This window comes from Mesocricetus auratus, unplaced genomic scaffold (genome assembly GCF_017639785.1).
Source record: "Mesocricetus auratus isolate SY011 unplaced genomic scaffold, BCM_Maur_2.0 Super-Scaffold_100033, whole genome shotgun sequence".
NCBI lineage: Eukaryota > Metazoa > Chordata > Mammalia > Rodentia > Cricetidae > Mesocricetus > Mesocricetus auratus.
In genome coordinates this window covers 9,433,154-9,457,035 of record NW_024429213.1, presented here as the reverse complement: position 1 = coordinate 9,457,035, position 23,882 = coordinate 9,433,154, and the positions used below count along the sequence as shown (strand labels likewise).

General features: G+C 52.8%; 1 protein-coding gene across 10 annotated transcripts in view; it reads right to left on the bottom strand.

The window, feature by feature from the left end:
* Window positions 1-23,882, bottom strand: part of Bcor (BCL6 corepressor) — a 123,161-nt gene that overhangs the window by 19,690 nt on the left and 79,589 nt on the right. For 3 of the 10 annotated variants that reach the window (XM_021233237.2, XM_013120877.3, XM_013120875.3), the window contains exons 2-4: window positions 5,274-5,399; window positions 3,918-3,996; window positions 179-3,031 (exon numbers count right to left, since the gene is read on the bottom strand). In XM_021233237.2, the coding sequence (XP_021088896.1) occupies window positions 179-3,031; window positions 3,918-3,996; window positions 5,274-5,359 (3,018 nt within the window). In that variant the 5' untranslated portion in view covers window positions 5,360-5,399. Of the gene's footprint in view, window positions 1-178; window positions 3,032-3,917; window positions 3,997-5,248; window positions 5,400-21,408; window positions 21,759-22,051; window positions 22,318-22,813; window positions 23,003-23,882 lie in introns of those variants that run through there. The other 7 variants (XM_005080564.4, XM_005080563.4, XM_005080566.4 and 4 more) reach the window with 7 other exon arrangements.

Genomic DNA, 23,882 nt, shown 5'->3' with positions numbered 1-23,882 from the left:
CTACTACACTGTACTGCCGTCCCCTTATTGAACACATTTCATACATTCCAATTATCCTAAGTGTCATTAACCAAATCTGCCTGGTGCTCTGTCCTATCACGTTCCCCCCAAGTCCCCTTTGAACATTACAAAACTGACAACTGATAAAGTTAGTGACATTCGGGTGGGGGGGACTCACCTGCAATGCCCGCTGCTCTCGGCTGAGCTGACTGGAATCCGCGTACAGTTCGGTAGTGACACACTTGAATCGGTCGCCTACATAACCTGCCGAATTAGCAATTCTTTTTGCCAGCTTGGATGGCTTCGGTTTCAGAACTTTGCCATCGTTGGATTCTGCCTCATCAGTTCCATCTTTGGTATAGGTGGGGGTGACATCCAAGCTCGGTGGGGCACTGCCCACACAAAATGGTTTGGGATCCTCTTGGGTTTTACCAAAAGTCACAGCAGGGGCCTCACTGCCCAGAGTTGTCTCCAAGAATGTAGTTGCCACCGGCACCCCCAGGTTCTCTTTGTTGGTTCCCACTGCAACACTGTCCTTGCCTAAGCTGAACACTGGCTGGCTCGGGGCCTGTTTGAAAGCATAAGATTCGTGGAAGTCATTGATGCGACCCAGCTCCTCTCTGAGGGAGATGAAGTCACGGTGTTGCTGGATCACAGGGTCAGCAGCGGGCTTGGTGGGCTCTGTGTTCTGGCCCACATTCTCAGCTACAAGGCCTGGTTTGGATGCCCCAGCATCAGTTTTAGAATCTGCTTCTTCTCGGAGAAGGTCTACGTAGACTAGCTTGTCACTTTTGACCCCAGTTTTCCCTTGATTCCAGCTAGGGTTTGGCTTCAGGTTCAGGTTCTTGTCAGTGGGGACTTCTGGGTGTAGTTTGGTGCTGCTAGCTTCCAACATCTCAGAAAATCGACTGCGGAGCGTTGGGTCCTCATAACGGGTTCTCTCATGGGAGCGGGACCGTCTCTCTGGCTTCTCCTCTTTCGTGATCTCCATGGGTGTGTGTGGGATCAACATGGGATGTACCATACCCAAGCCCAGGGCATCTTGGTAGGCCACAAACTCTGGCCGGCTTGTATGCAGCCCATAGGGCAGGCCAGGCTTAGGGGCAAGGTGCCCAGGAAATAGACTGCCATTGGGTAACAAAACTGGGTGAGGGTACACAGGTCCTTTGCCATGTAAAGAGAGGGGACTTAGAGCGATGCCTTCTGGTGCTGGGTAAGGGAGGTAACTCCGAGGATAGGGGATTGGTGGGGACCTGAATGCTTCATTTGGAGACAGAAATATTGAGGTTGGCGGGAGGCCATTCTCACTCGCTTTGAAACTCGGTTCTGGGTTGCTGGCTTTGGATCCCTTGCTGCTGGTGCTGCCACTGTGCTTGGCAGGCGTGGTTGGGGGCTGGCCCACGTGCTGAATGACTGATGGCGTGGCATCCACAGAGCTCCTGCTGGTCTTGGTGCCATCTGCATTAGCATTGGCATTGGGGGCTGGTGATGCAGAGGCTGGGCGTCCTGAGCTGGACACCGACCCTGAAACATTAGTGATCACAGCGTCTGTGCCACCCATGCGCGGACATGAGGAACTCCTCTGTTGTGGTATTGCCCAGTCCAAAGCCTTGTTTTTCAGCGACATGCTCTTGCCATTATTCTCTTCATTAGGACTTGGCCCGGGAACCACCCAGGATGAGGGAGCAGTGCTGATGATTTCTGATCTATAGATAGCACAGCCATTTCCTGGAGGAGATAATGTTTCTTTTGGAATCTCACTTCCGGAGAGCACTAATCCACTCGCAGCCCGACTGTGAACCAGGACTGTGGGAGCCATCTTTTTCATGTGGTCAGCTTTGGAGGCGTCTCCATCCACCACTTTAGAAGACAAGTCTAGTGGTTTATCTGTGACATCTTTGGTAACAGTCTGCTTTTCCAACAGAGGTGGTGAGCCCCCATCTTTTCTGTCTTGAACCGTTGTCTTCCGGGTATGCCCAGGCATGGACTGGGTACAATCACCATCTGTGGCCTTGGGGTACTTGCCATTGGACAGTCTGGTTGTGGGGAACTCGCTGCTGACTGTCATGTATGGCTTTGTCAGGGTGACTGAGGGGGAGGTGGAGATCCTGGGGTAATGCTTGTGGAACTCGGAATAGGTCTCTGCAGCGGGCTGAGCAGGGAGGTGCACACGGGGTGAGGGCCGAGGTGAAGGGGGCAGCAGGAGAGCTGTGTCACCTGGCAGGCCACTGTTGACTGCCTTGGCAGAGGGCACCCTGGACTGTTTACTGTTTTGGATGTGGGGATAGTTATGGGAATCAACAGGGTTCCCAGGGCTGACACCCATCTTCCATGGGAGACTTTTGTCTGAGCAGTGGACAAGAGGTGGGATGGCTGGCGAGGCTGAAGGTGTGGAAAGTCTCATGGGCGAAGCTAAGGAAGAGGGGATGTGGGGGTTAACATAGTGTGGGGGTGGCAGGTACAGGAAGCGCTCCCCACTGGTACAGACAGGAGAATACAGCGGCTGGGTCAAGCCGTAGGACTGCTGAGGTAGCAAGGCCTTGTACATGTTCAGTGAATACTTATTTGGCGAGTCGAGGAAAGGGTAGAGAGCTGGAGTGGCCCCCTCCATGTAAGGGTTGACCCAGGGCAGCCGCAGGTAACTAGCACCGTTGATGTTAAGAGGGCTCTGTTTGTCGCTGGCAGGCCTGTCCAAACCCAAGCTTTCCGCTGTGGCTACAGCACTTTTTTGTATTCCAGGCGGTGTTTTATATATAGCACTGAAGCCATTTGGGGGTTTTCCAGAAACAGCAGAAGCCTCCACTGTCTCAGGAGTATTCGGTTTGAATTGCATCTCTGGATTTCTTTCTGAAGAAAACCCAAGGCCACCGAGAGAGCTTGAGGCAGCCTCGCGACCCTTTTCTGAGCCCAGTCCACACAAGCCAGAATATACGATGTTTCCAGGGACCCGGAGCCCTTCCCGGATGAGGCCTGTGCGGTCCATGCTCAGTGCTGACAGGCCATCGATCCTATGGGCTCCACTGGTATCCACCTTTGTAAAAGAACAACACATGTTACTTGGGACACCTGTCACAGTAGCAGCCCTGGTCCCGAAGAAAGGCCACCCACTGAGTCACATGACATCGCCCACAACACTTATAGAAAAGCCTAAAGACAGCTTCACTGTGTCCAAAGTGCCACCCGCCCCCACATTCAAATCCCTCAGAAGCCTCATTTTTCAATTCTGTTCAACTAGTACCCTGCAACTACTGCAAGGCCCACTCAGACCAGAAGCCAGTTTATTATTTTGCTCAAGTCTTCGCTGCGACACAGACAGGACCAAATACAAACAACATTGTCTGTTCCCCTCGTATAGGGAAAGGGACTTAGACGAATCCTGCGGAGCCTGTTAGGTTGGTTGGGGGTGGGTGGGGGGGTTCATTTTTCCGGGAGACAGAAAGGGATCATTTAACAGGACAAGAAACAACTTTCCATGGAACAACGGGTATAGGGAACTTTAGGTTATCATTTCTAAATCAATAAAGGGGCCAGGGGTCAAAGTGTGGTTGCATCTTTTGACTTCCTGTCCCTAGTGTCTGAAAGGACAGCCCAGTGTTTCATATTTTACTGGCAAAGTAAAGCCTCGGGAACTACTTGAAGGCTGGGAAGTTATCCAGCTTAGAGCAGTTTATGGAAGACAACCCTCCCCCCCCCGCCACCAGTGAATAAGGGATAAAATAAAGACCTGTAGGGGCAGAGCACGTTATAAGCAATACACAGTGAGGTCCTGATGCTCTCCCCCTCCCTACACTGAATGTACACTGCGAGTGTGCGCGTGCGCACACACTATATAACTGTACATAAACTAATGCATAGTCAATTACAGATAGCTGATATTCAGCCATCCATTCTATCAAAAGAAGCCATTCATCCCTTACCACGTTGTGATTCAAGGGATTCTCCTCCCTCAGTTCCAGCCTGGCTTTTGAAGCGTCACCATCATTCACAGGAATTTTCCTATTTAAAAGGACACACCAATTTCATGAAAACATTTCTTGCTGAATATATCTTTCATCTATCTCCCCAGACCAGACCAGTTTCTACTAATCTCATTTATTTTTCTGAACTCTCCTAACCCTCCCAGCCATGACCTATAGTGAAAGTTGCTCCCAAATGGTGATTCAATATCACCCTGGCAGAACAAAGCAAAGGCAAGCCTTTCATGTGTGGGACATGAATAACACATATGTCCCAGAGGTGGGCAAGCCAGAGATTAAGCACACTTCTCTCACATGACCTTTTCTACAGAGGCCAAGTGTTGTCCTAGCTAACCCTTGCGAGCTGTCCTGGAGGGCAGAAATTAAGCAAAATGGCCATGGACCAAGTGGACTAGAAGTCTACAGGCTAGCCCTTCACCTACCACATCTGCATTAACCCTGAGGGCAGGTTTTCAAAACTTCTCCCCAAAGTTAGGGACCACATCCATGAGACTAGTTTCCATGGCAATAGTGAAGGTATATTTCTGGCCTTTATCAAAACAATGTGGAGATACATGAGTATCAGAGAAATGGCAGCTACTTCAGGTAGAAGAGGAAGCTACACATCTGTGCCAGGCTGCTGTTGGCTGTCCCAGGACTTGTTATCAGAGAGCATTGATAAAGAAAGTGTTCTATGCCAACTTCCAAATCCCCAGGATAACATCGCTGACAAGCAGCAGAGGACAGCTCCACCATTACCAAAGCTGCTTCGATCGTCTTCTGTTCTGTTGTCTCTACCCCGTCCAGAATTACTGATTAGAAAGTCTAACTGAGCTGTCCAGTGATCAGAATGTGGGCCAATAGCCACATGGAATGGCAGCGAGGGCAACCAGAAACCTTGGGTTGTACCCAAGGAAAGGGTAGCCATCTCCTCATTTATTACTAAGCAAACTATTTGTTTTAAAAGCACATCGAATGCCCATCCACCTGGGCCCACACTCCTGACATTTCGAGTTAAAGCAGCATATAGACGGGGATTAATTCTCCTTCATAAATATGAAATAATAAATTAAGGACGAAAGTGCACTGAAAGGCCGCTTCAGGGGCTAATCTTTTAAAGGGCGGCAATGCTTCGCTGAGCCAGGCTGCCTGTTAAAACTGTAAATCAAGGGCCACCAGCTAGGAGATCTCTCTTGCCCAGACCTTTTGGGCCCCTCTCTGGCTGTGGGAAGGTGACGGGGTTTGGGCATGGGTTCTGCTCAGGAGTGGGGAGGAGACCAGTTTTCCCTCACCAGGCTGGCCCTGGAGACCATTCACCTGTCTTCACTTGTTCCACACATGCGGACCCTTTCGCTGTTCATCCAGCTGTGAACGTTCCCATACAGGGGAGTTGCTGAGAGCATGTCGTCTTCTTGGATGGCAGCGTGGCTTCAAACGTTTAGTCTGTTTAAAAAAAAAAAAAGACAGGGGGAGTCCCCAAGAGGTTAGGTAAAGGAGAGGCAGAGAAGGCCTCTTTCAAGGCAATTTATACAGGATGTGGCCTGTGCCTGAGGACTCTCTACAAATGACCGCTTCCCAAGAACACATCTGACCGACAGCGATGAGAGGGAACAGATTCAAGCTAACAGAAAAAGCCCGTCCAAGTCATGGCTCTGTACCTGCCCACGCTTTTGCCATAGAAAGAAGCCATCTTTGAGGAAGGACTAGCGAGACACAGGGTGCTAGGTCACACATTGATCCCTCTTGGGGTCTAGGAGGGACGGTGAGGCGGCGGTGGAAGGTTTGGGATTCAAATTGCCACACATTGTTAGGACTCAATTTGCAAGCTGTCCTGTGTACGGCCCAAAGAGCTTTGGTGAAAGAGAGAGTCCAGTGGGCTGGTGAACCTCTCCACCGAAGCCCTGGATTAGATTAAGCACCTAACAGGGGTGGTTTTGCCTGGGAGCTGCAGGGGGAGGCAGCTGAGTAATTCAATGACGCCTGCTCGCTGGGGACAAGAAATCATTAGCGCATAAGTCTTTGCAGCCAGGGCTGATGCTGATGGGCTCCGAGTAGCTGGCACACAGGAACAGGCAAAAGCCACCCATTTTCCACCTCGTGGGAGGGGCAGGCTGTGTGCAGGGGGCGGGGGCTGCAAAGGAGCCTAGACCACCTCCCCCCACTTACCTTCTCAGCCCGCCGCCCCCACCCACACCACATTCTAGTTTGCTGCATGAGTGAAGGGTCAGGACAAGCTGCATTTTATTAACAGGATTATCACGGCGCGTGATTTATCCTCGTGCAGGATTTTAATTGCTCTTTGGAGGTTGAGCCGTTTCTTTTGACTGCGCTTCAGCCCATATCCTGCTGTTAAATGCTGGGTTAATAAGTAGGGGAGCCTTTAATGCCTGGGACCGATGGCCCTCGGCAATTCCCCGCTCACAAACACATCTCAGTTTTCCTTGTCCAGGACAGACCACGGCATTTTTCCACGGGACCCGAACCTGAGTGTGAAGTAATTGGTGTGCAGAGAGATCATCGGGGGAACTTTTCTTTCTCCTCCCTCACACACACACCCACACAGTTTCCGAAAGCCCAAATGTTCCCTTAAGTCGACACATTTCCTTTGTTAGCAGGAGAAAATATGCAAATGCTCGCTTTTACACTTTAGCACACGGAGAAGCAGACTGCCAGGTCGGTTGGGTGGAGGCACCCCGTCCAGGGACTCTTCTGCCAGGGACTGGGGGTGGGGAAGGCTCGGGAGGACTGAATCCAAAAGCTCAGCTATGCTCCTTTCTTTGTCCTAACTAGGTCTTTTGTCCACCAGCAACCCCCATTGGCCCCCAACCATAGAACACCACGCATCAACACACCACGCACAGTTAGAGCTCAACAATGAAGCTGGAAGGGGAGGAAGGGCCCCGAAGAGACTGGAATCTGTGAAGGCCTCATGGGAATGGACTTTGGTGAAGCTGTTTTCCTGGGAAGGGTCTATTTCTTCAGACAGGGGAACTCCAAACGGCTTAGGCACAGCGCATAGGGGAACTGGCTGGGGTGTTGGGGAAAGGCTGCGTGCTGTTCACTGTCTTCCATCTTCCAGATACACAAAGCAATCACGGAACGCCACACCAGTGCTGGAAACCCAAGACCTACCCATGGACCGTCCCTTTCCTGAGGATCTGCTGCCCGTTCTCACAACAAAGGGAAGACACTGTGGGTGGCCTGATCAAGTAGAGCGCTGTTCCTTGATGCAGGTGTCCTGGACAGCAGGCTGCACCGGGAACCACACCATGCCTTCGTGGAGCACCGATGAAGTGCAGAAATCCCATTGGGAACAGGAGAACTCCACAACCAATACCAGGAAAAAGAACCTGTCTAAGGAAAGTCAAAACTCCCGGCTCCAGTTCCTCAAGTGGCCTTCCATTGAAACCCAGCAGCCTTCTACATACCTCCCCCTTAAGTGGACCACCTTGGGAAAGTACCTCAGGGAACCTCAAGAATCAGCTTAGGGAATGCCTGTCGTCTTCCCCACAAAAGCTCAGGAGCATCTCTGCTTTTCCAGAAAAGGCCACCTGGGATAGACTAGACCTAGTAAGCTTTAGCCCCGCTCTGGGCTGGGGCTCGTCCTTCAGTATTTTCAATACTAATGTCAGATAAGTAACGTTAGCCATCAGGCTGAATTGTCACATAGGGTCAGACTGAGAGTTAAGGCCTGGAGCGCATTTCTGTCTCCTCTGTGTGTGGTTGGGGGGTGGGGGCAGCTAAACCAAGGAGAGTTGCACAGTGAAGCACCCTAGCGTGCGTGTGCATGCACACTCGTCAATGTGTATACACACTTACAATCTTTAGCTGCTCCATGAACTTTTTGTGAACTGTTTAAAAGTGGAGGTCTGTTGAACAAACAGCGGCGTCACTGCCAGCCATAATTCCATTGCAACAAGCTAAAGGACTTTTAACTCTTCAGGTGCCTGACCAAAGAGGAACAGAGTAGAAAGGGCCTGTGACTGGGGGGAGGGGTTCCTGCCGGGCAGGAATGACAAATGAGGGCAGCCCAAGCCCCCAGCAGAAACATAATCAGCAGAAACATCTTGCTTCCACTAAACCATTGAGGAGCGGGGACTGCCATCACCCAGACACATGGGTGAAAAACCAGAGACCAAGAGGCTGAAGAGAGCAACCCTCGGCAAACTCATCCCAACCAGTTTCTAGAGAGTGCTAGAAATGGCTAGGGCTCTCTGCTTTCTACCTCTGAGGCAAAGCACTTCACAATAGACTTTGCTGACCCTTGGCTGTGGGATGTGCTAAGAGAATACAGAATGCCTCAAGGCACTTGGCTGCTATATATAAGGAAGAGGCTCGCTTTTGGCCCCTTCTACATGCAGGCTATGCCAAGATGTGTGAAGTCACTCATGAAAAAGCTCTTTACGAGCACCAGCCTGTTCCGAGGGCGAGTTGTTAGCTTTACCTTGGCTCTGGGTTTTAACCCCTTTCACCAGTTGTGGAGAGAAAAGTAAGGGACAGGAAGGCAATGCCAAGAAAGGATGGTTCTGAGGAGAGACAGGCAGGGAGGGCTGTCTGAGTCTTACGGAACAGGTTGATTACTAACTGCACGTAGTACACAGAGATCTGGGGGAATCAACATGTCACGGCTACACACGGTATGTGGTTGCAGCTGCTGGTGCTGTGTTTAACTGGAGTCACCTGGACGGACTTTGAGCAATCATTGCTCCAGAGCTAAAGGTTGTGTGGCTAGAGTACCCAAGCTTGGCCTGGACACAGGGGAGAGGGACCTGACTGGCAGAAGAGGGTCAGGATTAGACGGCATCCCTCTAACCTTAGCATCCTTGAGAAGGAGCACTGCTACTCTTTATGAAAGGCTACGAGGCGACCCCCAAGGAGTACCTTTTAACACCATTTCGCGGATCCCTGCCAAGATAGCACTGTAGATCCAGGAAAAGGGCACACGCTTTCCTTTTTTAAAGACAAGGTCTTACTGTTCTAGCTAGCCTGGAACTCGAGAGATTTATGTGTCTTTGCTGGGATTAAAGTCATATACCACCACACCCAATTTCCTTGTTTCTTCTTTAAGGACATCTAAGATTTACCCTGTGGACAACAGGGAGTAGTAGGCTAAGGAAAGAATAGAGCGGTGAAATACGAGGCTCTTTTAACCTTCTCTGTTCCTTGACTGTCACCCCACAACAACGCACCGCTCCCACTGCCATCAGGGCCACCCGCACCCACAACAGGAAAAGCAGCGCTCCTCTCCACTCGAGTGCTGACAGAGTCCCTTCTTTGGGGGCTTTTCTCTATCTAGGCAGGTTGGACAGGCGTGGAATGGATTCTAGCTTAGGGGAGACATTAGGTAAGCTGCTCAGGTCGGTGTGCTAGGTGAGAAAAAGAGGCGTCTCCTCCCATGGCTCTCTTACGGTCACCCTCACCCACCCTATGTCCCTGGGCAGGTGGCCGAACCTCTCCAACCTTGGCCCCCTCTGTAAATATTTGGCACTGTGTTTTCCAGAGGCTTCAGCTGCACTATGGACTTGAGTTTTGTCTGGCAATAGCTGGAGCTGGCCATGGTTAACCCCAACAGCATCTGACTCCACTAAACACACTGTTCATATTAAGTCCCAGAATGGCTACATGGTCTTTATCATGAGCAGGGTGCTGAGGAAGGAGCTACAGAGGGGCCAGGCTGGGGGGGGGGGGGGGGATAACGATGACTAGTGTGGGTTTCACTCAAGCTTAAAGCTAGTGCCAGCCCTTCCTGGGGTTGCTCCAAACCCAGACTGAGTCACAGCAGCACCACGCTCTGGGTGTCAAGGAAGGGAGGGGGAAGAAGTTTCTATTTTAGAATGTTGGGGGGAGGGCCCGTGTGGGGGTGGGAAATGAAAAGAAAATGCTTTCCCGGATGTGCAATGCAGGGCGGGTCCTCCTGGGCTGCTTTCCCAGATGTCACATAGCTGATGAGTAGGGGACCCTCAAATTGCTCCCAGGTCCTGAGCCATCTTAGCATCTGAGGTGTGGGGTTTAGAGGTGTGGTCCAAGCTGCCCAGGTACATCCTCCGAGCCACAACTGCTGACTCTGTCCCCCACAATGCCCAATTTTACATCAGCAGCAAACCAAAAGGCGGAGAGCAGAGAGGACACAGACCTGATTCCCCCCAGCTTCTTGAAACTCCTGGGATCACAGCAGAGAGCCGCCCTTAGTGGCAGCACATAGAGAGGAGGGGCACCCCTCTCCAGGCCTCTATGGAGCAAGATGTGAGGGGCCCATCTCTCCTAGTACTGCTCTGCCCTCACTAACTCCTGCCCCTTCTCCCAGTTCCCTGCCAAGGTCCCAGCAGGACCATCCAGGAGTGCCCTCAGGCCTTCCAGAAACCCTACCAATTCTTCCTAGAGCAACCCCCCCCACTCCCAGTTAACCCCTGGAACCCTGTGTTCTCAGGGAGAACTTCCAGGGTCCCTCTGCTGGAGTCTCCATGACTCCTTTGGTCCCCACAATGAAATTTCAGACAGAAACTAACTTTTGCGTGGCTTCAGGCAGATTTCGAGCCCCCGAGGGAAATGGTAGAGTTGGTACTACAAACCATCCCCACTTTCACTGTGGGCTCCCTTCAGTCAAACCAGAGGGCTGCTGCTCTGGACCCTCCCCTAGGAAGATGAGGCCAAGTATAGTCTACAGTAAAATGGGACAGGAGTGGAGCCCTGCCGACACGGAGCGTAAATCCAAAATGGGTTGCTGGTCATATATCACCTACGCTAGGCAGAGCCCCAGTTGCTGGGACCAGACTTCCCACTGCTTGCTCCCAAAATCAAGGAGAGATGGGCTTCCCTCTTTCCCTTCTACAGGGATGGCCAGAGGCTCCCTGGCTTTTTGTCCCTTTCAGTTTCCTTCAGGTTGTGCCACACTAACTAGCCAGTGAACTACATGTACACCAAAATACAGGTGAGGTGAATTTGGAAACAAGGGTTCCTTTAAAAAAAAAAAAAAGGAGGTGGATCCAGCACCCAAAACCTAAGAAAGCCAGGACTCCTCCTTACAGGCCCCACCCCCCATACTGGGCCTGGTCCAACAGAGTTCAGTCCCTACGGGGAGTCCATACAACCTGGAGAGAGATCCTAAATAAACGCCCCACATGAAGGCCATAAGTAGTCCACGTCTCCGCTAAAGCTTTGTCCAAACGAAACACGTTCAATGTCACTCCCCGCTACAGAAAGTAGCAAGTTACACGGAAGGCTATCCCTAGTAAGCACAAAGGAACTTTTTAAGAAATGTGGAAACCGCAAGGGTCCTGAAATTTGCATGCAGGCTTCTTGCTGATTGTGCAGAGCCTGGAAGTCCTGGGATGGCTAGGGAGTGAGGGCCAGGAGAGAGACATTCACTTTCTTTACAAGGAACAATAGGAATTCCATGTCTGCTACTCCGTCCTGGAACTCACAGTACCCCCAAAACAAAGCCATATAGATGGGAACCCACGAATTTTTTTGTGGCTGTTCAGAGCTTAATTACTCCTCCTTGATCCATGGGACTAGACACGACACCGCCAAGGTTAAAATGCCCCAACAGCGCTGAGCAGATGTGAGCGAGCTGGCAGACGCGCAAATGAGGCCTGCCTTGGAGCACGATAACAAGTGACTAATACATTGCATATCGTTGAAAGAAAATTATTTTTCTCTAATTTGCATTTGCTTGGGGGGAAAAAAGCCAACCAAGTCCCTCCTTAGAAGCACGAGTCTAATCCTGGAAATACAGCCCGGCTGCTTTAAGAGAGCTGGAAGGAGGGAAAGACCGCCAGTGTTTTGGCGTTGCAGGCTTGTTTATCTTTCCGCCTTTCCTCCAAGGCGAAACTCGTTTTGCAAGCAACATTCCTACAGAAAATGGCACACGTCATAAAAAGAGACCAATTTATAGAACTGGCACCGAAGTTCATGTATCACTCCAGAAGCATCTCCCAGCTCCCCCGGGGGAATATGTAAAAGTCCACATTTAAAACATGTTTACCCGGGGAAAGGGTGGGGAGTATCTGGACTCAGACATCCTGCAGGTTGTCCACCCAAGGGCCAAAGTCACAGAGAAGGGGAGAATATAGAATTAAGTCAGCTGGAAGAGATTCTCCATCTCCCAGGGACAGCCAGGGCTTGCTTGGGATTCCTGGGGGATGGGGTGACATTAACTCTTCCCTTGCCCCGGCCACCTACCAGACAGACCCAAGTTCTTGACCATCTATGCCTTTCACACTGGTGCTAGAGCGTTGCTGCTCCCAGCAAGCCTTTTGTGACTGTAACTGAAGGCCATGAAAAGTGAGTCAAAGTCAACCTGCACCCCTTCCCCTGCAATGCACACCATTCTGGGCCCTGAACCCACAAACTTGCATTTCCGTCCTGAGGAACAGTGCCCAGTGCCCAGAACACAGCAGCCGCCTGTCTCTGTCTAACTTGTCTGAATAGGGCCATTGCAGAAGAGGAACAGCCTTCAGAGTCCCTGGAATCTCCAGAAAGCCTTCCGTTAACAACACATTCTTTCCAACAAGCTAACTATGGTTGCTGGTTGTTTCCCCAAATCTTGCAAACTCTGTCACAAGCAGCTGAGGACCTAGGTCCATGGATCTTAGCCAAACCCCTCCCAGACACTGACACTCTAGGTCCCCTGGGCCTTCTTCTGACACCTCTGCCTAACAAGTTCCCTAAACCACAACATATAAACCATTCCACACCCTCACCCCACCCTTGGGAAGTCCTTAAGGTGTATGCTGGGGATTGACTGGTGATGGGATGTGACCCGGCTTTCTCTCATCCGAAAGCGCCAGCCACAAAGTGGTGGCCACCTCTGCAGCTCCTCCGCGGGGCCTGCATAGTGCATGCTTTGTGTGAGTGCTGAGGAGGCTCGGCACTGCTCGCGCGCGCGCCAACAGCTGTCACATTATTTGCACTCGCTGTAAACAGCCTTCACATTCCCCCCTTACCACATAGTTAAAGCCAGACTAACAATCCACAGTTAGAGATCAAACCAACAACAGCAGCATTGTGTCTGCCTTCGCCTTCGCACCAAGCCCAGCAGCTGGCAGGTTTCTCCGGAACAAGGGACCCTGGCTCTCCCCCCACCCCACCCCTCCAGGCTCTAGCCAAGGCCAGCTAAGGAAGCCTGTGTTTCTCGGTGCAGTTTGTTAGAGCCCGAGAGCACCGCCATTTCGCGGAGATTCCGCTGTGGTTTAGCAGCCCTCTCGCAGAGTTTGAGCCTCTGGTAGAGTCTGGGGAAATGGGATGGGAAGAGATAGCTGCTCACACACCTAGGCCACTGGGCCAAGTGACCAGGCTGGGACTGTGACAGGGAGGCCTGCGGCTCTCCAAGGTGCCACAGTAGCTGGGCATGTCTGCTGTCTGTGCAGGCCCACAGGTCTGCCTCTGGTACTTCAGAAATCGCCCAACTCATCGAATACTTACTGGTCGCCCCACTGATCAAAATGTCTCCTTTATGATTTTTGGTTAAGTTGAACATTTCCATAATCGTCATTATTAGCGCAAATTACACGCCTAATCGGTCCTTAAATAGATTTTAATTAAATAATCACACTAGGCTCATTTTATGACTTAAGAAAGGCATTACTTTTCGTTAGAAACTTTCCACCAGGATATGGAATAATGACAGACAAATACTTGTTCTTTGAAGAGCACCAATAAGCAAGGGGCAGAGTAGCCTGTTTTACCTTCCAAGTGGGAGCTGGGAGCCATCGTTACAGAAGCTCAACCGTGCTCCTAGGATGGGAGGGGAGCGCTTTCTCCTCAGTACTACTTTTGGCTTTTTTGGACAGTAGAAATAAACTGCCTCTCCATCTGGAGAGATCTCTCCAGCTAGTGGGTTTGTAGACCACTTTTCCCCACCCCCACCCAACGTTCCACCCCAGTCACTGTGAAAAGCGGGCAGTCTGGGCTTGTTAAACGCTGTGTAAAATGTTGTTAATAAAATAATAAATACAAAGGATGGAGGCTGCTGGGTCCATGGGTGTTTTGACTGGAAATGCCTTGGCACTTGTCATGTGTTTATGGGAGGGCAGACAACTCCAAGGATTTACATAGTTTGAACATTTTTGTACTTCATTTATCCTTTCCTAAATGACGTAGGTCTTGAGCTATTTCAAGTTTGCATTTGTACAGAACTGTGAAATGCCTAGGAGTTTCTCCAATTAAAGCAAGTTTTTAAATCAGACTCAGAGCTGGAACATACTCTCGCCTGTGTCCACCCTCGGCCTCTTGGCTCCAAAAAACAAACACCCTTGAAAACAATCCCGGGTCCTCAAGCTCCCCACCTTTGCCCCCTTGTGAAGGGCCCCCAGGGCAAAGGTTAGAGAACCTTCAGATTCCAGGCAGCTGGGATCCACACTGCAGCATCACCACAGGTAGGAGCATCCTGTCCACATACTACCTCTAAAATAGTGAGCTGAGACGGGCGCAAAACTGCTGGCCTGGTAAAACCCACTGCTCAACAAAACAATGTCAGCAAAGGCTGTAAGGCATTCTTTAGAAGGACCAGGGATTCGTGCCTACTGAAGCTCTTTCAGCACAAAGGCTTTTAGGGAAAGACGGGAAGGGGGGAGGGAGGAGGGCTCCTGTTTCAGAGCAGGCATCCCCTGAGAGTCAAGAACCAAGTGTAGCTTCAATCAAAAGCTGACTTACCCTCTGGGAGTCGAAGAGGAAACCTGATCACAGTAGCTTACTACCGCCCTGGATCCATACAGGTCTGGTTTTCTTCTCGTGCTAGTAATTTTTTTAAATACATATCGATATAAAAGAAGCAATCTCTGGCCGACTTTATTGAAAACCACATCGGGCCTTCATAACACCCGCACTTAATCCCTATCAAACCACAGCCCCTCTGACCTCTGCAGCAGGCCGTTCCTTCACCACTTCTAACTAGGACTTCTCCAGCGGCTCCAGTCCCCTTCCCTGAAATAATGACTGGAAAACTTGCCGAACAGCACCTAGATACCAGTTCTGGAATCAATTCCTAACCATATAATGATCCCACTTAGAGGGAAAAAATTCGAGTCGTTGCATATGGAATCCCTTAAAGGCATAAGGCAAAGAACTCTGACAAAGGGAAAGAGGAGCCCGAAGAGGCTGAACCAGAGGAATGTCCCTGGAGGGAGCAGCTGACCTGCATCCTTGGTCCCTGGGACACTGGCCTAGCAGGTCTTGGGGGCAACAGAGAACTGAGGACAGCAACTTATAGAAACACGGGCAGTCATTCAGGGCAATTATTAACCCTCTGGGCCTACTATGTGCCAAGCATTGTCTTTGATCCTAAAGGCAGATAATTATTCCCAGTCATACAAATGAAGAAATGTACTGAGGCTCAGAGGCCATAAATAACTTGCCCCCAAGGTCACACAGCTAGTAAAAAAACGGGCCATGGTCAAACTCAGTCCTGGAGTTGCGGAGAGGAGCCAATTATTGGTCCAATTGTGTCATCTGAAATCCCCGTTTTCACATATTGTCTTCCCCTCAATAAGTTTGGAAGACTTCTTGAGTCTCGGATCTTTACCTTGCCAGCACATGAGCCGTATGTAATTCAGCCAGCATGAGCCCAAAACATTAGAGCAATCTCTAAGGCCACTGAAAAAGGCTTTCACAATCTCCCCCTATATGCTACAAATCTCTGGCACTGAGATGCCCTGGTGTGAGGGCCAACAAGGTGCCACACTCCCTTAGGGTGCAAGCCTACAGCACCTGAGTAGGTGGCCCGGCGGCTCTTTTCTCAGGGAAAATGCTGACTACTGTTCCCATGGCAGAGATTTCCACCTCCGACTTGCCACATAGTACAATACATTATCTAGATAGAGCAAAAGGCCTTTGGAAGGTGTGTCTGTGTCTATCTAGCTCTTCCAAGGCTCCAAGAAAACACCGTAGGGACATGTGGGAGAGAAAATATCAGCCAAGTGACTTAGAAGATATCAGGCTCGGCTGGGCATTCCAATGTCCCCATCAAAAGCCAAGCACGAGGCAGGTTGGAGGACTTTCCCTTTCCAACCTTTCCTCCCAGGATATGGCCTTCAACCTTAGTGCCAACATCCTCTCCCCACTTCCTCCTAATTTCTAGGCCCCCCCCCCTTTGGTTGCTTTTGGAACTTTCCCACTGAAAGCTCAATCGTCACCTTTGCTCAGTGAGGACTTGTTCAGGCACTAGACACCTGGTCACCTCTGCCAGTTTCTGCAACTCTGCTACAGGACAGCCTCTGAAATAGAGCCAGAGACACAAGGAAGGAGAGGGTCTACGTGGAAAAGGACTGCACACTCCCTCTCTTCACCAGCCCAGTGGCCGGGCAGCCCAGCTGACCTGGCTCCCAGCCAGCCCTCAGCAAGTGGCTTTCTTTCTCTTTTAAAAACTTTCCAGCCTTGGCTTGCCGGCTGGAGTTTCCAGCTCCCGCCTGCCCCCCAACTGGCCTAGCATGCCAGAATTTCTAGAGACAAATCTCCCTGTCCCTAGCACTAGGTAGGCCCGCAGACACTTTCCCCTGCTCCAGTACAATCCACCCGAATTCCTCACCCCCAACATCGGCCACCTGGAGTCAGCGGCTTCCCGAGCAATTGCCATCCAGCCGAGCTTGTGACCAAAGCTTCCGTCGTGAGACAATTGCCTACAGTACCACCATTGCGACCCACTGGGCCTTGTTTAGGTGGAGGTCATGCTTAGCCCCTAACACATTCCCGCCCACAAGGTCTACCGCTCCAGGGGGAGGGAAAGGAGCGAGGCGGGGAGAGGAGGGCTCCCTTTCCCTTCTTCCTTTCTTCAGATTTTGGTGTCCCGGGCACCATAGCAAAGGGCTGATGGAGCCAGAACAATAGAAATGGGAGGTGGGGAGTGCCGGAAATGGTGCAGGAAGACCCCCCCCCATAGCCCTATAAACCTCCCTCAACATTAAAAGGCCTAGGGCCTTCGCGGCAATTGTACCTTTTTCTAACTTTTCCCTTAAACTCAACTCCCTTCCCACATTTTGAAATCACAAGGTAAAGATATTCGGGAAAGTTGTAAACTGCCCCCCAGGCTCTGAGAGCCTCTTTACCTGTTCGGGCCCCGGTCGACCTAACCTGACTCACCTCCCTCCCCCAATAGTTCCCCTGGTTTGCACCTAGACAATAAATTTAGTTTAATTTAGCTTCCGGTCTTTAATTTTAGCAGGTCTCCTTTTTGCATGCAAATCAATATGGCAATTACCATCTAAAAGCTCGCCCAGCCCCGGGTCAATGTAAATTGATCATTGTCCGCCTTCCACAAAATAACACCGGCAGTCTGTGGTGCATAATGAGATTATACTGGAAACTGTCTTTTAGATCACAAATTATATTTTATGCTGTCAGGATCTTCCCTGAGTGGACTTCTCCATTTGTCTAATCGTGGGGAGCCCGGCTGTGGGTGCTGGCTAGCAGTACTCGGGCTCTGGAAAAAATAAGTGGAGACATACCACAAGAATCTGGATTGAGAAAACACAGAATTGAGCTTGAGCCCAGAACGGGAACCTTCAGAAACACCCCCAGGAGAGCACCATTAACTACCACCCCACAAAATGTTGAGGATCAAGTTTGGGAAGCTGTTGGGGAAGTGGCCAGGGCATGCTTTGGGCCAAGTGCTCAAGATGAACCAGGTTGAGTTAGCAATGGAGATGGACGGAGAGCTTAACACCACACCTCTTTCGGATAGCTCAGCTCGGCCACCTCGGTCTCAGCAGGAATCCCATTGGCCATCAACGCTGACCAAGTCCCTCTGAAGGTGGCCAGCCAAAGCCTTCCTAAGTTTGGGAAAGGCCCCCACTAAACCAGATCCAGACTGTTCCAAGAGACTGCTCGGCCAAAACACTGCATTTATGCTTTGCATCGACTCCCAGGACACCCTAACAAAGGGCCTTCCGAGCGCCTTCCGGAAGAGCAGTGGGACTCAGCATTGAGGATTCCCCACGCTGCCTGGCTAGGTGTCTGGACCTTCGAAGAGTGCTCAAGGAAACTAGGGAGGCATTGTTAAGGGCTGCAGGTTGCTCCTGAAGACTGTATTATGGTTGGGGAAGCACTCGGGGCTTCCATACAGCCCAGCCCTGCCCAGCCCTGCCCTGCCCTGCCTGGCCCGGCTGGGCTCCACCCAAGTATGATCTTCCCAATAAAAACTGGAATTCCTGACTGGCCTTAAACAAAGAGGGAGCGAGGCAAATCGGTGCCCAAGCAAACTAAACCCTAGCAGGAGTTTACATGCCCTTCTGGGGTCACTGAGGTGCCTGCTAATGCACCCAGCACAGGTCGTCCCAGCTTGGTCTCCTCCAGTGGGAAGGAAAAATACATAATAAAAGCATACCAAAATGAAAGCATACCACTCTCTCCCTTTATTTCTCCCAGAGGGCACGCGTCTTCCGATTGTTTGTCAGTCCAAGCCTGCCACCACCTTCGCCAACAAGTCTTTACTACAGTCTGACAGCTTTCTCCCTGCCACAAAGTAGAGAGCTACTGCTTTTTTCTCCCCACTCCAGCCACCCAAGGTCAAGACCTCCCAGGCTCTTCAGAATTCCTGCTACCTGGTCAGCAAGGGCAAGAACTAAAAGGAATCCTAAGCAAGGGCCACCTGGCAGCTTGGGAGCTGCTTTGCTATTTTTCTACTGCCCAAACACATTGTTTCCCTGAGAAAGCATCAATGTAGTTGTCCAGTTTTGCTCCCAATCAGTCTTCCTCATCAAGGCAAAGGGGAGGTCTTGGTAATTGGCCCCTGTGTTGTATCTAAGCATGGGTATGTATGCATATGTGTGCCTTTTGTGCTTTTTTCCAAGTGACCGCCTTCACATTTTCAATTGAACTTCTGCCCGTTTGCAGCTTCACAAAGTCTATAGTTTTTCTTTCAGAATACCACCATACATTTCTGCATTTGCATACCCATGTTTACATTCCTCTAGGCCAGCTCTTTATCTCTTATGTATATCTCTAGTTCCATTAGGATTTAGGGACCAAAGTGTCTTGATTTGTTGCAGCACACGTCATTCCGGGATACGTCTTAATCTGAGCATTCCTCCCTACTACCCAGATTCTTTGGCTATCCCTATAATGCAGTTCATTTCCTGACCAGAGCAGCATGGCTTTGCAGTTTAAATGTAAACAGAGGAACCTTAGACCACAAATCTTTAAGAGGAAAAAGAGGGGAGGGAATAAGTTAATTATCTATAGGGGGACCCACCCATCAATATTCAGCTCTGGAAAGAACTAATGTATGTTGAGTTGTATTAAATTATAGACCATCGATACACAAATGATACATCAAGTATCCAGACCATCTCCTATTTAGATTGTCTCCCTGAAAATGTCTGACTATAACTGTTCACAAGTTCATGGTTAAGTGTTTATATATGGACAGCTCAAGGAAGGCCGTGTTCTTCCTCCAATGCATACACACCATACTTCCTGGCCTGGCACTTCAGGCCCAGGGCCTTTAATCTGCAGCAGCCTGGGTCAGAGCCTTTGCCCAACAACCTTCTCTCACTTTGAGTCTACCCTACACAGGCCAGTTCCTCTAAGAAGCAGGTTTTCATAGTCTGTTCTCAAAGTCAGATCCTTAAGTGAAGGTACCCATTTTGGGATCCCAGCTCCCAACAAGTACCGGGTTAAGCTAGTTACTCTGCCTAGCAGCTGCATTTGGATTGGTGAAAGAATCGGTGGATGCACGCAGTAGATAAAGGAAAACAGTAGGAGGTCTAGCCTTCAGGCCCCCCAACCGTGCGGACCACTCCACTTCCAGTCTCGTCTACTAAACTCGTAGTTCCTCTTCCCCCTTAAACTCTTTAACGCACTTAAAGGGTTAAGAGAACACCCCCCCACACACACACACACACAACCTGCCTTCCACCCGACTTGCTGGGCCCGCAGGCTAGCTTTAGCCGGCTCGCTCGCCGCTCTCGGGAGTCTGCTGCCGTCTCCACTGCCCCCTCCCGCCCCCGTCCTTCAGCCGGGAGGGAGTCTGCATGCCTGTCTAGACCGATCTATCACCCGCACACCAACAACACCCGCGAGAGCGCGGAGACCCTGCTCAGGTCCCCCTGGCCCGCACGGTTCACAGCGGACGGAGTCCAGAGAGCGTGACGACGCCTGCGGGGTAGAGAGTGAGGGTCTAATAAGAATCTGGCCGCCCCGAGCGCCCTGCTAGTCTTCCCCCAGACCATACACCCTGCATTCGCACCAGCCCGGCTACCCGGGCACAGTCACAGCTCTGCGCGCTGGGCAGTCCTATTTTTATCTTGTCTAATCCCAAACTGGGCGGGGAGCACAGGCGTCGTGCTTAGAGAACAAGAGATAGGCGAGGGAGGCGGGGAGGAGCAGCCAGGCAGCAAAGCCAGCTAGAGCGAGTTAAAGACACAGTGAAGGCGACCGCGAGCAGGAAGAAAGAGCGGGCTGTGTGGACCTCGCGGCGCCGCACGCAACGCGCCGCCCTACGAAGTTATATTGGCCCGCCAGCTGTCCCTCACTGACCACCCCTCCCCACTTCCCAGCGGTACTCTGCGCAGCCCGGAGTGCGGGGGCCCGGGCTGTGTGGGAGGCGGAGGCCAGGCCGGCCCTGCAAAGGGCTGGAGAGAATCGCTAATGAGCTGTGCGGCCCATTGATCCAGAGAACACTTCCTAATTAACTCTCAGTCACCTACTGGTGACAGCGCCTCAAAGGACAGCGCTGATCGAGCCCCAGTCCAGATCTACCCGCCCAACGCCTGGTGACCGAACCCCGCGTGATCCCCTAACCACCGCAGGCAGTTTCTGTACGTGGTGTACACCCCTGCACTGAAGGCCAGCCTCAGATTAAGCCTCCGTGTAGCTCTACTCGACACCATCCAACCCCAAAATAAACACCAGAGCCAGCACTGCAACCCAGACCAGGTAACAAGTCAGGGATGGAGCAGGAAGGGCCGAGAAGCCAGTACTGCCCAAGTGCCCATGCAGGCGTCTCTGAGGTCGACAATCAAAATGCCTTCCACACAAGCAGTTTTGTTGGCAAAACCAAATCCAGCACCTTGAACAGGTCGATCTCTCCCGGTGACGTCCGTTTCCAAAGCCACAGGAAGTCAGATAGCTAGAAATACCCAAGTCTGTCTACTCACAACGCACCACCTTCTGGGGTGGGCCATTTCCTCATTAAAAAAAAAAAAAAACTCCCGGTCCATTTTTTAGGATTTTTTTTTCTTGCCCAAAGGACTAACCTTAGAACCAAACAGCAGTACTCTTCTCCTAGTCTTCTCTGAATAAGGGTGCGTGGGGAGGGGGGCTACACAGTTAAAACCCCGGACTGTCTAGTCTAGACGCAACCAGGCAGTACGAAACCTATTTGAAGAGCGCTGGTTTCTTTTTGAGGTTTGTTTTTAAATAAACATAACCCTCCTCCAGTTCCTTCTTCGCTTTCCCATTTCCCCAACCCCCACCTTCTAGACGCCGGCGGCGCGCGCCTTCGCGCGCGGGCACTCACAGCGTCTAGCTGGAGGTCGCGGACTTCTGGAAAAGATTCATTAGCAGCAAATTAAGGCTCGCTGGGCCTCGATCTAAAAGCGGACGGGCTCGGTCGTCTTCGGGACGTGGGTACGTGTTCCCGTGTGCAACCGGGCAGCCAGAAGTCCGCCGGGACTACACGTGCCACTAGCTGCCCAAGTACAGGGCGCTCCTAGGCTCTCTTCGTAAACAGCAGGCGCTCTTCGCCACCGCCCAGAGCCCCCGGGTTGGTGGTGGCTCGGCAGCGCAGCCTCCCGCCTGCTCCAAGCGCTTGGCCCTGTGCCGCCTCGCCCTCCCCGCCTCAGCCGAGGATCGCGCCGGGTGCGCAAGTTCCTCTTCGCCCCGAGCCTTCGTGTCGCCCGCCCTCCGAGTGGGACCAACTTCCTCCGGCCGCAGACTTTCACACGCCCATCAGGGCTTCCCACCAGGCTCCCCACTGCCCAGCAGAGGGCTGGGTGCTCTGCTCGCTCCCCAAACCCTGCCCCTGCTCACACAAACAGTCTACAACCGCTCCAATAAATTCAGAACTTAAAACCGACCCTAAGGATATCTCCCAAAAGGAGGAGATGGGAGGGGGTCAAATTAGAATCTTAAAAGAACATTTACAAAACAAAGCAGCTGACCTGGCAGGCGGGCGGAATGGCCCGGTCTGAATCTTCAGCTCTCCATGGATTCCTAGTAGTTTTTTTTCCTCCTAAATCCACGTGATTCACGCTTTGGGGCAAGCCAAAGAGGGGGAAAAAAAAAAAACCGGGACTCCCCTCCAGAGTTTCGCGACGACGGCAGGTAGAGCTCGGCTCGGCCCGAGGCGCCCGCCGCACACACTAGCTTAGCGCACGCACAAACCGTCGTTCCACTCCGAGGCACCACCGGCCCCAGGAGAGGCCAGACGAACCGGCGGCGGCTAGGGGTTTTTACAGTTCTTTTCCGAGTCGAAAAAGAAAGCAGAAGGGAACCCGCCGCCTCCCCTTCCTGCTAGCGAGGTAACGCCGAGCTTCCCAGCTTCCAGCCCAGCACCCCCCCGCCTGACTCCCGACGCTCGGCGACGACCGCGCTCCCGCGCAGACACAGAGGCTGCAAACTTCCACTCGCTCAACTCCCCGTCCTCCAAGCCCCTCGGGAGGCGGCTGGTCCCCCGTTGAGTCCCTCCCTCCCTCCCTGGTGCCCACGCGGGGGCCGCTTAGGTTGGCTGCATTTTTAATAACTTACAGCTCTGGTGTAAAACCGAAAGCGAGCAAGGTAGCTAAGCCTCCCTACGGGGGTCTACTGGAGTCGGAGGAGAAACCCTCCAAGGGTGGGAGTCCCGAGGGACGGGGTCGGCTGCAGTCCCCCCGCGCGCCAGCCCGCCCGCGGCCTCCCCGGGGAAAGGTGTTCCGGGCACTGACCTGAAATCCCCAGTCGGGAAGTAGGCAGGGAGCCTACGATCCGGCGCTTTGAAGTTTTCCCCGGATCGGAGTCCAGGCGGCGAGGAGGATCCGGGGGCGGCTTGCTGGATGGGTGGACGTGTGCGGGATCGGGGGAGGGCGGCGACGTTAAGGAGCGGGGCCGGGGAAGCGCAGCGAGCAGCAAAGTTTGCCTTCCCCGGATGCCCGCAGCCCGCTCCCGGCGCCGCACTCGCTCGCCTCCGTCTCCCTCTGCAGCCAGCCGGCTGCCCTCGGGGTCGGCCCGGCGGAGGGGTGGGCTCTGGGCCGCGTAGGGGTGGGGCCGGGCGGGGCGGGCTGGGAGCCTCAGGGCAGGTGGCGACGGCCCCGCGCGATCCTCGCCTCCCGCAGCTGGCCTGGGCTCGGTCAGCCTCAGCAGATCCCGCGCCGCCGCTGCCGCCCGCGCTCGGGCAAGAGCCCCAGCGCCATGTTGACGGTTCGCCGCGAGCGCCCGCTCGGGCTGGGTGTGTGTGTGAGTGTGTGTGAGCGAGTGTGTTGGCCAAGTCGTTCCTGCGCGGCGACAGCGCGGCTCGGGCTCTCCGCCCGGCGGCTCGCGTGCTCCCCCTCCGCCACCGCCGCCCGCCTCGCTCCCGCTCCCGGTCCCGGTCGTGATCTGGGTTCCGGCGCGTCTCCCCCCTCGGCCGAAGAGCTCCGTCGCCGTTCAGCCCGGAGCGCGGCTCTGCCTCACCTTGCCGCTGGGAGCCCGGGCTCCGTCTGCCGCCGCACGCCGCGATCCCAACGCGTCCCCCCTCCCAGGTTCCCTCCTCTTCCTCCTCCCCTCCCTCCGCCCGCCCGCCCTCCCTCCCTCTCAACAGCCGCCTCCCCTCCCCCTTCAGGCGCAGCGCTCGGGCGACAGCCGCCCGCCCGCCGCCGCCTCCAGCTCTCGCAAGTTTGAGCTCCCCAATCTCCGCTCACCCTCCGCTGCGGCGCCTCCGCGGTGGGGGTTCGGGAGGGGGTGATTCCCCGGGAAAGGTTCGCCCGACTTTCCCCAGTCGTCACCGATTCCCACCCGGGTGCATTGGGGCCTCGGCAC